Source organism: Chiloscyllium plagiosum, unplaced genomic scaffold (assembly GCF_037043375.1).
Source record: "Chiloscyllium plagiosum isolate Xiang-an unplaced genomic scaffold, Cpla_swu_hap1 HiC_scaffold_45, whole genome shotgun sequence".
Classification (NCBI taxonomy): Eukaryota; Metazoa; Chordata; class Chondrichthyes; order Orectolobiformes; family Hemiscylliidae; genus Chiloscyllium; species Chiloscyllium plagiosum.
In genome coordinates, this window is record NW_028270183.1 from 18,746,140 (window position 1) to 18,764,087 (window position 17,948).

General features: G+C 45.6%; 1 protein-coding gene across 1 annotated transcript in view; it reads right to left on the bottom strand.

The window, feature by feature from the left end:
* Positions 1 to 17,948, bottom strand: part of LOC122552179 (adhesion G protein-coupled receptor E3-like) — an 87,393-nt gene that overhangs the window by 36,907 nt on the left and 32,538 nt on the right. Inside the window, exons 3-6 of the mRNA XM_087983112.1 lie at positions 9,509 to 9,652; positions 7,112 to 7,225; positions 4,558 to 4,619; positions 2,393 to 2,570 (exon numbers count right to left, since the gene is read on the bottom strand). Of these exons, the coding sequence (XP_087839238.1) occupies positions 2,393 to 2,570; positions 4,558 to 4,619; positions 7,112 to 7,225; positions 9,509 to 9,652 (498 nt within the window). The remainder of the gene's footprint in view (positions 1 to 2,392; positions 2,571 to 4,557; positions 4,620 to 7,111; positions 7,226 to 9,508; positions 9,653 to 17,948) is intronic.

The following is a 17,948-nucleotide window of genomic DNA, read 5'->3' on the forward strand; positions in this document are numbered from 1 at the left end:
CCTTTGCTCGTGAATACAGCTACATCATAAAATGGGTTAGTTCACGCCTTTGCGTCCAGAAGGGAGATGCCTGCCCTGTGAGTGTTAGAAAGCCGTGCTCAAAGGGAAGGTGAGTGAGTGAACTAACCCTTCCTTAACCACTACCTCCTCACCCTCAGGAGTGGATTGCGCAGATTGGCAGTGGCCTGGGGATATCACTGCTCACCTGTTCCTATTGCAACACTGCTGGGGACCTAGTGTCAAATCCTACCATAGCAGATCTTGGAATTTGAATTCAGCATCAAATCTGGAATCACATTCCTGAAGAAGGATTTACACCCAAAATATTGACTCTTCTGCTCCTCAGATGCTGCCTGACCTCCTGTGTTTTTCCAGATCTGGAATCAAGGATGATCATGACTCTTATTGATTCATAAGGGATGAAACGTCATCTGGTTCGCTCATCCCCTTTAGGGAAGGAAGCTGCCAACCTTACCTGGTCTGGCCTACATGTGACTCCAGACCCTCAGCAATGGGGTTGACTTTTAACTGCCCTCTGGGCAATTAGGGATGGGCAATAAATGCTGGCCTCACCAGAGATGCTCACATTCTGTACATAAACAAACGAAAGTGTGGCAATAGAACTCATGGTGGAGACTGGTACAACTACAACATTTAAAAGGCTTCTGGATGGTTACGTGAATAGGAAGGGTTTAAGTGGGATATGGACCAAATGCTGGAAAATGGGACTAGATTAATTCAGGATATCTGGTTGGCATGGACGAGTTGGACCGGAGGGTCTGATTCAATGCTGGAAGGAAGGGGGCAATCCCAGCATCACCTTTTTTGTGAGGGGGAGGTCTGAGAATTCTATGGAAATCAGGCAGCTCAGGAACCTTCATGTGAATATGGGAGACCATTCAGCCCATCGAGCCTGCTCCGCCATTCAATAAGATGATGGCTGATATGATTATAAGCTCCAACCTACACTCCCACTTACACAAAATGGCCTTTCACCCCCTTGATAACCAAACATCTATCTACCTCTGCCTTACAAATATTTGCTTCCACCACCGTTTCAGGGAGAGAATACCAAAGACCGTCTGAGTGAAAGAACTTCACCTCATTTGTTTTAAATGGGAGACTCCTTATTTTTGAAACATGTTCTAGATTCTCTCATCTACCCTGTCTACTGACCATCCACTCATCAATCTTGTCCAAACCCCTCATGAATTTTAACATGTCAATCAAGTTTTACTCATCTAAACTCCAGTAAATACAAGGCTTGGCTGCCCAGTCTTTCCTGCTAAGATGACTCTCATTCCCAGTATTAGCCTGGTAAACCTTCTCTGAACTGCATCCAACTCATCTGAAGCCTTTCCCAAATAGGAAGACCAACACGGTGCACAGCACTCCTGATGCGGTCTCACTCGTGCCCTGTCTAAGTGAATCACAACTTTCATGCTTATGTATTCAATTCTCCTTATCGGAAAAGGTAACTGTCTATTAGCTTTCATGATTACTTGCTGTATCTACAAACGAACCTTTCTGATTCCTCTGCACCTCTGAGCTCTTCAGTCCTAGCAGCGCCACTGGGAGAGCTGGCCACTGCTAGAATTGCACCCAGCTGTGAGACTCATTGATGGAAGCCAAAGATAAGACTTGTTGGAATAAGACAAGTTGGGTTGGTGAGCTGGAGGCCTTAGGGAGTGGTCTTGTGGGCTCGACTGATTCTAGGTTCAAACAATCAAGCTGAATGAGCTAGCTTAGTTACCAAATCAAACACAGAGCAATTGGACCTTTGAGCATTGATGGCTCAGTGGTTAGCACTGCTGCCTCACAGTGCAAGGTACCCAGGTTTGATTCCAGCCTCAGGTGACTGTCTGGGTGGAGTTTGCACATTCTCCCCGTGTCTGCGTGGGTTTTCTCCGGGTGCTCTGGTTTCCTCCCACAGTCCAAAGATGTGCAGGTTAGGCGGATTGGCCATGCCAAATTACCCATAGTGCTCAGGGATGTGCAGGCTTCAGTGGGTTACAGTGTGTGGTTACAGGGAGAGGGTGTGATGCTCTTCAGAGGGTGGACACAGCTGAAATGGGCCAAATGACCTCTCTCTGCCATGTAGGGATTCTATGAACATTACATATACCTTGCAAGAGATGCTTAACAAAGACAAGAGTTGAAATTCAATTCGTGCATGATCTGATTAGGTGGCAGAGATGGATCAAGGGGCTGAATGATCTCTATTTGTTCTTAATGCTCACCATTCTATTGGGTATCTGACAATAAGCGAGAACTGGAACATACAGAGTTCTACCTCTCTGTCATATGGGGACAAACACTACCTTTCTGGTAACTGATAGGGAGGGATGAGTTGCTGTGCATTAACAGATTTTGAAAAGTGGTAACTTATTACCAAATTCAGCCATTGACTTTCGCTCTTCACTTTCATTCCATGGAACCTCGACCAGGGATCGTAGGATACGTTCGGCATTATCCAGGATCTTTGCAACTTTGCTGGTTTCATCTGATGCCCTCTCAACATCTCTGCCCATGTTGGTATATAAAGCCTTCATTTGACATGAGTTCAGACACTGTTAATGACAAGATTCAGAAAACAGTCATTTTCAATTACATAATGTTATTATTGCACTTTAAACAAGCAATAAAACGCTAAATATCTCTCAGTGCTTTTTAAAAAAACTTAATATTTCATGGTTTGTGGGCACTTCCTTTATTCCCCGTCCATAATTGCCCTGGAGAAGGCAATGGAGAGCTGTGTTCTTGAACCATGACACTCTTTGGGGTGTGGAAGCTATGGGTGGGGTGTGTGGAGGAATCCAGAATTTTGACAGAGTGGCAATGCAGGAAGAGTTGCTCCAAGTCTGGATAATGTATGGCTGGGAGGGGAATTTGCAAGGGTTGGTGTTGCCATGTATCTGCTCCCCTTGTCCTTCTAGGCAGTGGAGGGTGTGGGTTTGGAAGGATCCTCAGTGAGTTCCTGCAGTGCACCTTATAGATAGTACACATTGCTGTGACTGAGGCTGGGCTTTGGAATGGGGGCATGGTGAAGGTGCTGGATGGGGAGCTGATTATACAGGCACCTTTCTCCTGGATGATGTCGGGCCTCTTCAGTATTGTTGGAGCAGTTCCCATACAGACAACTGCAGACTATCCAGTCACTCTCCTGCTCCTGTCTGTCATGATCTTAAAATCCTGTTGCATTAATGTAGTGCCACTCTGTCACTGCTTAACGTAGCCTACAGAAGAAATCTTCACTTTAGCCACAGAGATGTGTTATTCACAGCAGATTTCCCTGCCTCTGGTCCTTAAAGTGCTTTCAGCCAGAAATTCTGAATGGCGCTATAGCGGTGCAAGTTCGGAACATAGAAACAGGAGTAGGCTATTCAGCCCCTTGGAAGCTGTTCTGTGGTGTAACTCCATATACAATATATAGATGGAGTCCCTTAATATCTTTGCTTAGCAAAAATTTATCTATCTTAGATTTAAAATTAATAACAGATTCAGAATCCACTGTGGAAGAGAATTCCAACATCTATCAACTATTGTGTGTCGAAGTGCTTCCTAACACCCTGAAAGGTCTGGCCCTAATTCTCAGATTATGTCCCTTGTTCGAGAATCCCCGATCAGTGGAAATGGTTTACCTTTATCTCCCCTGTCTTTTCCTGTTAATATCTTGAAAACCTTGATCAGATCACCCCTTAACCCTTTAAATTCTAGAGAAAACAGGCCTCATTTGTATAATCTCTCCCCATAGCTGCTGAAGTCCAGGTATTATTGTAAACCTACACTGTACTCCCTCCAAGGCCAGTCTATCCTCACATCTGCTCACTCTGCTCCAAGTGGGGTCTAACCAGAAAAAAAAACCTGAAAAGAACTGCACTCAGCTGGAAATCAGAAACAAAAAATGAAAACAGAAATTGCTGGAAAAGCTCAGCAGGTCTAGCAGCACAAATCCATTGTCAATTGTTGGAAGACCCCATCTGCTTCACTAATGTCCTTTAGGGAAGGAAACTGCTATTCCTTACCTGGTCTGGCCTACATATGACTCTGGACCCATAGGAGAATAATCAGAGTTAAAGTTTGGGGTCCAGTGACCCTTCTTCAGAGCTGCTGGGGTTGAAGTCGGGTTTTGTATAACTTCTGCATCCTTGTACTCCAGTACTCTAGATATAAAGGCCAGCATTCCATTAGCTGTCTTGATTATTTCTGCACCTCGGTGACATTTTAAAGATCTCTGCTCCTGAATCTCCAAGTCTCTTTGGACAACCACTATAAATAATTTCATACCATCTACAAATTACCCTGATCTATCCTTTTTCTGACCAAGCACTTGCTTGTATCAAACTCCATCTGCCATAGTTTTGCTCATTCACTTGGCACGTCAATATATCTTTGTAATTTCATGCTATTATCTACACCGGCTATAATACTGCCTAATGTTATATAATGAGCAGATTTGGCTCTGTAAGTTTCTCAGCTGTTATCCAAGCCTTTAATAAATAACGTGGATAATTGAGACTCTCAGCGTTGTTTTCTCCTGCAGTTTAGCTGACTTACCATTTGCTTAGAAACTTGGGAATTGATTGAGTTCGTGGAAAAATAGCATTCGATTTCACATCCTGGGAGAATGGAAGGCACAGATTAGAATCACAGGGTCATTTCAGAACGGATTACAGCTCACATGCGGTATGTTTACTGCAGACACACATTTCATTCTGAACGATTAGCACCGGTGGATTTTTAACTCAAGATTTTGAAACTGAAAGTTGATGATTTGTTCACAATTGGCTGAGACTTGCAGATTAGGTTTCTGTTCATTTTTTTAACACATTATCGTAAGATTGGCGTTGGGGTAAGGGCATTTTGGCACACAGGGCTGTCAAATGTCAAGCTGGGCGATGGAGATATTGCCAATTAGTAAACTTTATAGAATCCCTATAAGTGTGGAAACAGATCATTTGGCCCAACAAGTCCACATCGACCTTCTGAAGAGTAACCCACCTATACCCATTCCTCTACCTCATTACTGTACGTTACCCTTGACTAATGCACCTACTCTATTGCTTAACAGTTATCCCCAACTAATGCACCTAATCTCCAGGTCCCCAAACACTATGGGCAACTTAGCGTGGCCAATCCACCCTAACCTGCACATCATTGGACTGTGGGAGGAAACCAGAGCACCCGGAGGAAACCCACACAGACACAGGGAGAACGTGCAAACTCCACACAGTCACCCGACAGTGGAATCGAACCCAGGTCCCTGGCGCTGTGAGGCAGCAGTGCTAACCACTGAGCCATCAATTGGCTCATTGAGTGACAATCAGAATTTGGCAATTTGTTGTTAAAGAATAAAATGTCAAACTCTGGTGTTTTAAAGACCAAAAACAGATCATGCAAGTGTTTTAAAAAAAAACAGAGTAATTGTTTTGCGCAATACAAATTGTTTTCAGAAATATTCAAGATTTTTTATTATTCATGGAATGGGAGGTGGGAATGCTGACCCAGGACAGTATGTGTTACCCAGATGGCACTTAAGTATCAACCATATTGCTGTGGGTCTGGAGTCATATGTGGGCCAGACCAGGTAAGGATGGTAGATTTATTGCCTAATAAGATGGATTTTGACAATAAGTTGACAATGGTACATGGTCAACATTTTATCAAATGCAAATCTCACCAGCTACCTTTGTAGGATTTGAAGCCAAGTACCCAGAACATTAGCCTGGGGTTCTGGAGCACTAATCCATGGATATTACCACTATATCACCCCTGGGCAAGGAGCAAGCATTGGTTAGTGTGAAGTGTATGCTTACTTATGGCCAGACATTTATTGCCCAGAACATGGGCTTGGAGGAAAAAACAAGTAGCTCTTACTGAGACCAGCGACAGGAGCCAATTCTTTTGCTAATGCATTTAAGGGCCTACAACTGTGTGAGTGCCATGTGCTAATTAGTTTCCCACAAGAGAAACCAGGCCTAGGGCTTACTGACTAGGCCCAACTACGAGGTGAAGACCTTACCTCTCATGGATGAATCGGTCCTCCCTGCTTTTAACTGCCACCTCAATCTTATCTCCCCACCTTTTTTTCTGATGTAATAAAATACCTGCTTATGGCCTCATGGTATTATCATGATATGATTAATCTGGGGACCCAGGTTCATAATCCCACCATGACAGATGATGGAATTTGAATTCATCTGGAATTCAGATGACCATGACGCCATTACCAATTGTTGAAAAACCCATCTGGGTCACTAATGTCCTTCAGGGAAGGAAACTGCCATCTTTACCTGGTCTGGCCTACGTGTGACTCCAGACCCACAGCGACATGGTTGACTCTTAACTGCCATTTGGACAATTAGGGCGATATGTGCTGGTTTTCCTTCGTCCCCGTGAATAAACAAAAGATGTTTCCCTTTCTACTTCAATCTCAATCTTTACTTTACTCTTGTTTTTGTTGTAAAAGGCAAAGGGTGATCAGGACTTCCAGCTTTGCTGTCTGTTAGTATTGAACAATCTGATTGGCTGCTAGGCCTGGCATCACTGTTGCTGGGCGCCAGAAATCTTTCTGAGCTGGCGCCAAAGTCAACATAACATCAGCCATTCCACGCAACAAAGATAGAATAGAATCCCTACAGTGTGGAAACAGGCCCTTTGGCCCAACAAGTCCACACCGACCCTCTGAAGAGTAATCCACCCAGACCCATTCCTTATTACTGTACGTTAACCCTGACTAATGCACCTAATCCACACACCCCTGAACACTAAGGGCAATTTAACTTGGCCAATCCACCTAACCTGGACATCTGTGGATCTTTGGAAATCCACACAGACACGTGGAGAATATGCAAACTCCACACAGACAGTCACTGGAGGCTGGAATCAAACCCAGGGCCCTGGTGCTGTGAGGCAACAGTGCTAACCACTGAGCCACCATGCCGCTCCAGAACACACAATCTTTTGTGGGATGCTTCCTTTGAGGCCAATTCACCGCTGAATGCAAAATACAGACAGTTCCTTGGTTTTGCCCCCAAGTATTCACAAACATTCATTGTTAACGCTCTTTCCTAAAGTGGTGTTTATGTCAGTCATCCCAATAATGTCTCACTTGAGCAAGCCTTCTGCGTTATTCCATTGAATGGGCAGCAGTAGCTTCCAATCGTATTCACGCAGGTTGCATTGCTGCCACATTTCGTCTTGGTCATCTTGCACTCGTCCTTATCTGTAAGTAAATTGCAAAACATAATCTTTTGTTTAGTCTTTGACCGGTAGAGCACATGGACATTGTGGTACAGATGAGCTGTGTTTCAAAACCCATAAAGTCCGTGAATCGGGGATGTGCTAGATGTTGCACTTGTTTGAATTCGCAAACCCTTGACTCTATCGTACCTCTGCTCCTCCCACACTTGAGATTGGTGAAGCCTCTTCAGGAATACTGTGTCTAGTCCTGGTCAAAGGATGTTCTTAAGCTGGAGAGATTTACCAGGATGTTGCCGGGTAAGGAAGGTTTGAGTTATGAAGAAAGGCTGGGACTTTTCCCACTGGAGCGTAGGAGGCTGTGAGTTGACCTTCCAGAGGTTTATAAAATAATGAGGGGCACGGGATTAATGGCAGTTGCCTTTTGTGGAATTTCAGTACTAGGAGCCACACTTTTAAGGTGAAAGGGGCGAGATTTAGAAAAGACATGAGGGGCAAATGTTTTACACAGAGGGTGGTTCACGTGTGGGATGAACTTCCAGAGAAGGCGATGGATCTGGATACAGTTACAACATTTAAAAGACATTTGGATAAGTACATGAACAGGAAAGGTTTAGAGGGATATGGGCCAGGAGCAGGCAGGTGGGAATCATTTAGCTTGGGATTATACTTGGCATGGACTGGTTGGACCGAAGGGTCTCTTTCCGTGCTGTATGACTCTGTGGCTCAATGAGCTGGATTTAATTGGGGCAGAAAGGCGGGAGATGGGTTAGAAATTTAAATATTTTGGTGAGGCTTTTCTTTTTGCAGATTTACTGATGTCCTGGACCTTGGGAAGCCAGGTAGCTGGAGGGAGGCCAGGCCAACTCCAGAGGGGAGGAAAATGTGTGCCTTTGCAGCACAGCTTGTGGGTCTAAATACACTTTTCCTTCCCTCATTGACCAATCAACCATGATTGAGTGGCCCCCAATCTAACCGACCCTCTCCCAGTACAAAGACCCTGCGATTAGACTGGATGTCTGAGAATCGAGGACTGGACACCACCCACCCAACCCCCCCAACGTCCCCAGACCCCCAGCCCTTTTCCTCCTGTGTGTATTTAATGGCATTTCTATTGGTAAGAACAGGAGGCTAAATTGGGCCTGCCTTATTGAGAGTCAGTCTGCCAATGTTAAACCAAATTCTGTGATTACTGGTACATTTCATAAGCTCCTTACGCCTTTCCAACACCATATAATGGAATATTCACAATCTGATGTAGATAGAACAACGCTAAAAAAAACGATGGGCTAGGATAAGGCCTTTACTTTATCATTCCTGCTACTAGGCTTAGTCACCGTACTCCCCACCAGCAGCTGCAGTATAAATGATCTGGAAGAGACGCTGTAAAGACATTCTCATTTTTAAACTCATCCATACATCGTAATCATTGCCGTAAGACCAGCAGAGTGCATGACAAATGGTACACACTACTGCCATCGTGTAGACGGAGTCAGTGAGTTTTGCTGGTAATGGTTTAGGCCTTTGTCCTGGTTTGAGCTATTGTCGTCACATGTACCTAATTACAGTGAAAAGTTTTGTTTTGCGAGCAGTACAGGCAGACCAAAGCAAACAAGGGCACACAGATCATAGAGTGCTTGGACAGAACGAGGCACACAAGGTTACAACTACACAGGAGGTGTATAACGTGAGACCAACATTAAATCTGAAGATAGTGAGGTCCATTCAGCAGTCTAATAACAGCAGGGAAGAAGCTGCTCTTGAACCTGTTGGTGTGTGTGTTCAAACTGACAGAAGAGGTTGTAGGAGAGCATTACCAGGGTGGGAGGGGTCTTTAATAATGTTGGCAGCCTTTCCCTGACAACAGGAAGTGTAGATAGAGCCCATGGATGGGAGGTTGGCTTCTGTGATGGTCTGGACTGTGTACACATCTCTCTGTAGTTTCTATAGGATGATGTTTTCTGTAGGGTGGTGTTTTCTATAGGATGATGTTTTCTGTAGGATGATGTTTTCTGTAGGATGGTGTTTTCTGTAGGATGGTGTTTTCTATAGGATGGTGTTTTCTATAGGATGGTGTTTTCTGTAGGATGATGTTTTCTATAGGATGATGTTTTCTGTAGGGTGGTGTTGTTGCTGTGTGCTGTTGGAACTGCACCCGTGCAAGTGAGCAGAGAGTAATTCCTCAGCCTCCTGACCTATGCTTTTCAGCACAAATGAAGAGGATGATCTTGAGAGTGGATATTAACCCAGAAACAACAGGGAAACACCAGGAATAAGGAGGACACTTGCTAGAACAAGAGAATCTTACCTTTGCAATATGGCCGTCCAGTTGTACAATTGTTGATGCTCAGGCATAAGAAAAACCCTTCATCACATTTACACATTGGGCTCCCATTGTTTTGCTTTGCAGTTGAACCATGGGGACATGCATGCGGAGGATTCGATAGCGTAGCTGAAAAAGATGCAACACCAAAACCCATTGGAATGCTGTGTGCCAACATAACCAGAGCCAGCACAATGTTCAGTCATGTTTAGACAAGGTGTTTTCCCCAGGATGGGACAGTCTGACAACTAGGAGGCATAGCTTTAAAGTGAGAGGAGAAAGATTTAAAAGGGACCTAAGGGGCAACTTTTTCACACAGAGGGTGGTGCGTGTATGGAATGAGCTGCCAGAGGAAGTGGCGAAGGCTGGTACAATTACAACATTTAAAAGGCACCTGGATGGGTATATGAAGGGGAAGAGTTTAGAAGGATATGGGTCAGATGCTGGCAAGTGGACCTGGATTAGGTTGGGATATCTGGTCAGCAGGGATGAGTTGGACTGAAGGGTCTGTGTCTGTGCTGTACATCTCTATGACTCTATGACCTCTTTAGCCCTGAGAACTATATCTAATTCCTTGTTAAGAAGCTCAAAAAGCTCAGTGCTTGATTGGCATTGCACCCATCCCTCTAATCATCACCCCACTGATGCTCAGTAGCAGCCGTGTGTACCCCCTACAAGATGCACTGCAGCAACTCATCAAGACTCATTCAGCAGCATTTCCCAAACCCACAAGCTCTGTCATTGAGAAGGACAAGGGCAGCATGGGATCTACCCACCATTTTCAAGTTCCCACTTGCCATCCTGACTTGGAAGCATATCGCCGTTCCTTCAGTGTCACTGGGTCAAATTTCTGGAATTCCCTCTCTAACAGCACTGTGGGGGTTGCTATATCAACCATTACAGTGGATCAAGAAAGCGACTCCTCAGCACCCTCTCTGGATAAGCAATGAATGCTGGCCCAGCTCCCGCCAATAAATAGGTTATAAATCATGAGGAGGTTGAGCATGGGATTTGACAGGTGGCCCATATGCTTGACAATGCTGGAGAGAAACGAAAGGTCAAAGAAAGGTCTCCAGTTTGCAAGACATGGGCAGTCAAGTGGGACCGACCCAGAAAGCAAAACAAAATTAAAAACCAGTAAAATATGCAAATGATAACCAAGTGGCCTACCATGTTGCAGATAGAACTCCAGAATGTAGTTAAACTCTGATTTCCCTCTGCACATGCTGGAACAAATGGCCTGTTTCCACACTGTAGGGATTCCATGATTCTATCATGGCAAATTCAATGTCATCGTGACCATGTTTCAAGAGGACTGTAAAGTTTTGCTCAGTGTTGACTCATCCATAACTTGTGGGTGGTATTGAAACTATTTTTATTTCTGTCATAGGATGAGGACGTCGCTGGCTCGGCCCACAGTTATCGCCCATCCCTACTTGCCCAGGAAAAGGTGAGGGTGAGCTGCCTTCTTGAACTGTTAGGTGTGTCAGGGCACCCACTGTGTTATTAAGAAAAGGGTTCCCAGTCCACAACAATTGGGAGATTCTCAAGTTTTGATACACACAGGCAGGCAAAACGTCTGTCGATTTTAATAACTAACTTTTTTTTCCTGGAAAGGTTCATTGTCTGTCACAGAAACTGAACTGGACTCACCACACAGCGGCTACAAGAGGCTGGGAATCCTGCAGCGAGTAACTCACCACCCAACTTCCCAAAACCTGTCCACCATCGACAAGGCACAAGGCAGCAGTGGGATGGAATACTCCCCACTTGCCTGGATGGGGGCAGCTCCAACAACACTCAAGAAGCTCAACACCATCCAGGACAAAGCAGCCCCCGCCTGATTAGCATCACATGGTAATCAATACCATTCCCATTTTCACCAAATGCACAGTAGCAGCAGCAGTGTGTACCATTGGCAAGATGCATGGCATCTCACCGAGGCTGCTTGGACAACAACTCCTACACCAGTGACCACTTCCATCTCGAAGGATAAGGGCAGCAGATATAGGGGAACACCACCCCCTGCAAGTTCCCCTCCAAGCCACTCACCATCCTGACTTGGAATTGTATCACCATTCCTTCAGTGTTGCTGGGTCAAAATTCTGGAATCCCTTCCCTGAGAACATCGTGGGGGGTTGGGGGGGGGGGGGGGGGGGGGGGGTGCGGTCCCTTCACCAAATGGAGTGCAGCGGTTCAAGAAGGCAGCTCACCACCACATTCTCAAGGGTGACGAGGGACAATAAATGTTGGCTCACTCAGCGATGCCCGCATCCAGTGCATGACTATCCACCCCCATCTACAACTTCTCTTCCCCATGATCAACAATCCGCTGAATGAATAGAGACAACGCAGCTTGAGGGGTGGTATCCTGCTGACCCAAGGGTCTCTCACTGCCTGCCATGAGTGTACATCGGAAGGATTTGTAGGTCAATATTCCCCTACGTGGCTGTCGTTTTTTTAAGAACACACCTTTCCTGGCGTGGGATTTGAATCCAGAGCCTCAGGCTCAGAGACAGGGACATTACACACCGTGCTACAAGACCACCTCATGAGTTTATAGAATCCATCTACCAGGCCCACTGTTAAGGAAAGGCTGCCAGCATTCTCAAAGATCCATCCCACCCTGGCAATGTTTTTCTACAACCTCTACCATCGGGGAGAAGGTACAGAAGCCTGAACACACGCACCAGCCGGTTTCGAAACAGTTTCTACCCTACTGTTTTGAGATTACTAAATGGACTCAAACTCTGAACATTCACCTGTACCTGTTCTTTTTTGATTTTGCTGCTGTTTACCTTTTATTTACTTATCTACGCTACTTAACTCTGTGATCTGCCAGTATTGCTCGCAAGACAAAGCTTTTCACTGTGCCTCGGTACACGTGACAATAAAGTAAATTAAATTCAATTCAATTTATTGCACGCCCCTCATTGTCCTTGAGAAAGTGATGACTTCAATCTGCTGTGGTCCATCAAGGCACATTTCGACAATAGAGGGGAGCTAAGGGTGAACCAATTGCTATGGGTGTGGAATCACATGTTAACCAGACCAGGTGGACTGATGCATTTCTTCCTTAAGGAGGCTTTGATAAATCAGATATCATTTTTTTCCTCTCTTTAACAGATATTAACAGAATTTAAGTTTCCCCTCGTGTTATGGGTGGGATTTGAACCCACGTCTCCCAATTATCAGGCATCTGTTGCTTTGCCTATTAGTTTGACCTCACCACATACCCTCTTGGTGTGATTGGCTCTCACAAGAGTGAGCGAGGGTCACTCTTCTCCAGAAATGCATCTCAGTCCCTGTTTGTTGGACCGGATGGCATCACTGAGCTGTTGGACTGGGTGAGGCGTCACAGTCAGGTCCCACTCTGAACTATTTAGCATCTTCCCGCCAGGGAACGCATTTACGACCAAAACATTGAGTGTTTTCAAGGTGGAGTCAGATATAGGGGGGGTTCAGTTGGCAGGACAGCTGGTTTTGCAATGCAGAGTGATGCCAACAGGGATGGGTTCAATTCCTGCACAAGCTGGGGTTACCATGAAGGACTCTCCTTCTTAACCTCTCACCTCACCCTGAGGCATGCTGACCCTCAGGTTAAACAACCACCAGTCATCTTGTCTTATGAGAGAGGAGCCCCAGGGTCCGGTAAGACTATGAAAAGCGCAGCAGGTCAGGCAGCATCCAAGGAACAGGAGAATCGACGTTTCGGGCATAAGCCCTTCTTCAGGGCTTATGCCCGAAACGTCGATTCTCCTGTTCCTTGGATGCTGCCTGACCTGCTGCGCTTTTCCAGCAACAAATTTTCAGCTCTGATCTCCAGCATCTGCAGTCCTCACTTTCTTCTCCGGTAAGACTATGACAACCTTATCTTACCTTTTTAGATACAGTCTTTAAAACTAAAGAGATCAAAGGGTGTGGGGAGAAACCAGGAACTGGGATGGATGATCATATTGAATGGTGGAGCGGGCTGGAAGGACTGAATGGCCTCCTCCTGTTTCTGGTTCTATATTTTTCCCACCAGTAGGTGTCACTGTCTCACAATGGGCGATGAGAGCCCTCCCTGGTCTAACTCAAACAATTGCCTCAAGCACTTTCTCTCAAGCAGCTCCACTCAGACCCTGGTGGGCACAGCTCTGATTTGCTTGCGTGTTTGTGCATTAGCAACTAGTTAGGGAGCCAACAAGTCTACCATAGCTAACTAAGAAACTAATCTCTGCAACACACAGGCAAATTGAACAATCTCCCATGCTGTCAACTGCAACTGCTCTGTTCTGCTACTTTTACTGTGCATTTGTCAAATTCTTCTGCAACTTTTAACCTGTACAAACTGAATGTGGCACGTGAAAGCTTTAGTTTATCATGTCGTGGTAACATTCTTAACCTTGTGAACACTGTCATTCCGTGATGATCAGGAAAACATTTTCAATAATTTGGGAACGGGCTGAAAACTTCATTGCCAAAGATGGTAGTCAAGTCAGTGTGGTCTTCTGTATCACTGTATATCGTGTTAAAATATTACAAATGATGCTTTCCCACTTTTTACTGTTTGTATCGATGGTGTGCACATCCACAGTTACTGAAGTTAGAAGTTGGCTTTATAAATGTGCTATCTCCCATGAGAACTGGACGGTATTTCCCCTGTCTTTGTAGTAAAGCAATTAACATACACCCACTCATTCTCACGCAATCTTTTAATATCAGTATTCAACCACACTGATTCATATTAGACCTTCACTATTCTGATTTACACATTCTGCTCTTCAAAGTTACTGCTATTGTAGCTCAGCAATTCCCATGCATGTTAGTTGGGGTTTTCCACGTTTGTACTTACCAACCTATCATTTCACATCAATCTGAATGAATGGGCAGGAAACTATGGCCTGAGGTGACAGTACTGAAATACCTGGCCAACATCTCCGGCAACCTTCTCCTTTCTCTTTCTCACTCTCACACTCACACAAAAACACATGCACTCACATGCACACACATACACTTTTGTACTGTCTCACTTATTCTCAGACATGCACACACACTTGCATTGTCTCACATACACACTCCCACACCCTCTTGTACTGTCTCATTCTCTCAAACACATACACTCTTGCAGTGTCTCACATACACACACACACACACCAAACACTCACACTGTCTCACTCACTCACACACAGTTGCAGTGTGTCACATACACACACACAATCGCACGGTTTCACGTGTATACTCATACTAGCACTCAGGTACAGACACACATATTCACATACACACACTCTTGCATTTTCTCATACACTTGCACATTATCCTGTCATTCATGCTAGTACACATTATCATACTGTCTCTCTCTATCTCACACACACACACTGTCTCTATCTCTCTCTGTCTCTCTCTCTGTCTCTCTCACACACACACATACACACTGTCCCTCTCTCTCTCACACACGCACACACACATACTCACACACTCTCTCTCTCACACATACATACTCACACACTGTCCCTTTCTCTCTCACATGCATACTCACACACTCTCTCTCTCTCACACACACAAACATACTCTCACACACTCTCTCGCTCACACACACTCTCTCTCACACACATACACACTTTCTCTCTCTCACACACACATACTCACATACTCTCTCTCTCTCACGCACATACTCACACGCTGTCCCTCTCTCGCTCTCCACCCCACCACCACCCAGGCCTTTGCATATAGAGAGTGTCCCCAAGTGACCGATGTTTGACAGAGTGGTTTTGGACCTGTCACTACTCAGTGCAGAAAATGTGGTGTCTTGTCTGGTGCACAGCAGGATCCCACAGATAACAATGACTGGAATGCCTGTGTACGTGATGTGTTGGTTCAAGAGATTAATTTAAAAAAACAACTTAGCCAGGACTGCCCCTATGACCTTGGATAGAGTGCCGTGGACGCGATTATAATCACCCCAGGATAGCAGGTAAGGTGTTCGGTTTAATGCCTGTCTTCAAAGGGACAGCATTCCCTTAGTGCTGCACTAAGGTGTGAGCACAAAGTGCACGTGCAGGGGGGGCATGGTGGTGCAATGGTTAGCATTGCTGCCTCACGGTGCCAGTGACCCGAATTCAATTCCAGCCTCTGGCGACTGTCTGTGTGGAGTTTGTATATTCTCCCTGTGTCTGTGCAGGCTTCCTCTGGGTGCTCCAGTTTCCTCCCACAATCCAAAGTTAGGCGGATTGGCCATGCTAAATTGCCCATAGTGTCCAGGGAGAGGTGGGTTAGCCTTGGGAAATGTAGGATTCCAGGGAGAGCATGAGGGGATGCTCGTTAGAGGGCCAGTGCAGACCCGATGGGCCAAATGGCCTCAGTCTGCGCTGCAGGGATTCTATGATTCTCACTCAGTTTCTGTAGCAGCAGGTGAATCCGCCCACAACCCACGATTGCAACAAACTGGTCTGGCTTTGATGTTAAACCTGCAGGTTAGTTCATGCCTTGTTTCGGTGACAGTGGTTGGATAGTATCGTCCCCATCTCAGATATGTATGTGGTTTACTCCTATGGATTTTATTTATTTCACACAGATGGGGGCAAAAGATGAAATCTCGGCAACTGCACATTCGCGATGATCCATCTCGATAGCTGCAGCATTGGAGAGTTCCAAAGGGCACGTTATCAAATCTGTCGTTACCTGATGACAGGTGACATGTTATGACTGTTACCTGCTCCTCTGAGCTAGGGAGGCAATGAAAGGCAGATACAATCAGCACTCAATAAAGGCTGCAGATCTCCCACATGGATATGCTTAGGGGACCAGACAGAAGGGTTGTTGCGTCTGGCCCATTAAATATGTTCAAGGCTGAGCTAGACAGTTTTTCTTATCAACAGCAAGAAAGTGAGGGCTGCAGGTGCTGGAGAGTCAGAGTCAGGAGTGTGGTGCTGGAAAAAGCACAGCATGTCAGGCAGCATCCGAGGAGCAGGAGAGTCGCGTTTCGGGCATAAGCCCTTCATCAGGAATGTGGGGAGTGAATCATGTGGGAAAAGGCAGGAAAGTGGAACTGAGGACTATTCATTTTCCTGATAAAGGGCTTTTGCCCAAAACGTCAATTCTCCTGCTCCTTGGATGCTGCCTAACCTGCCGTGCTTTTCCAGCACCACACTCTCGGCTCTAATCTCCAGCATCTGCAGTCCTCACTTTCTCCTGAGGGCTATCACGTCAGCCGTGATCTCATTGAACAGCAGAGCTGACTCAATGGGCTGCTGAATGGCCTATGGTAGGTAGCATCCCAGGCTCCGAGCCAGAAGCTTTGAGTCCTACCCCAGGAGTTGATGACTGAGGGCACCGATTGCTCACTGTAACTTTCGGAAAAGCTTCCGAGGCTGGTGGTAAAAAGGAGGCAGGATTTCTGATGAGCCGTGTAATGGGAATGTTGCTGCGTCCTCTACCATCTCCAGACAAAGTTGCAAGGCTACAAGCAAGGTACCTATAAATGGGTATGTTACCACAGCTACATAAACTGCATCCAGCAACGCCCGGCTTAAACACTTACTGACAACAATCAGGGTGGAAGGTTGATGTGACCAATGTTTCTGGGATGGTTCCTCAGAAGATCCCAGCTCTTTAGGATTGGAAAAGGTCTGGTTTCCGGGGCAATGAATATAATATTACTCCTAACTTCAAAGGTCCCTCAAAATCTTAAAACAGGTATCAGATTAACCTCCTGGATGTAGGTTATAGCAATCATCCTCAACCTGCCACATAATTAGAATTGAAACTGGATTGAGGTAAAACCATATTCGAGTGCATGTAATTTGCAAATAAAACAGATATACAGGGACTTGATAGGGGTGTTTCAGTGGGATGTCAGCTTTGAGGATTTCAACATATCAACGGGAGTTCAGATTATTTTTAATCCTGAACAAAGTTAACACTTTGAAGGTGTGAGTAATACAAACTCGACCCCTCCCTCGACTTTCTCAGGTCTGTTCCGCGTTTCGATGCTCACTGACCTATTCCTAACTCCTCTGCCTCTTGTGGGTTAGTGCCTGATCACAGCCTTGAAATTTTCAGTTCACTCCCAGGTTGAACGTAGAACACAGAACAGGACAGCACAGGAACAGGCCCTTCGGCCCACAAGGGCTTTTGCCCGAAACGTCGATTTCGAAGCTCCTTGGATGCTGCCTGAACTGCTGTGCTCTTCCAGCACCACTAATCCAGAATCCTTCGGCCCACAATGTTGTGCTGAACCTGACGCCAAATTAAGCTAATCCCTTCTGCCTGTCGTTGGTCCATTTCCCTCCATTCCTTGCTTATTTATGTCTAAAAGCCCCTTAAACAACCCTATCATATCTGCCTCCACCACCACCACTGGCAGCGTGTTCCAGACTCCTCCCACTCTCTGTGTAAAATACTTGCCCCTCACCTCTCCCTTGAACTTGCCCCCTCTCACCTG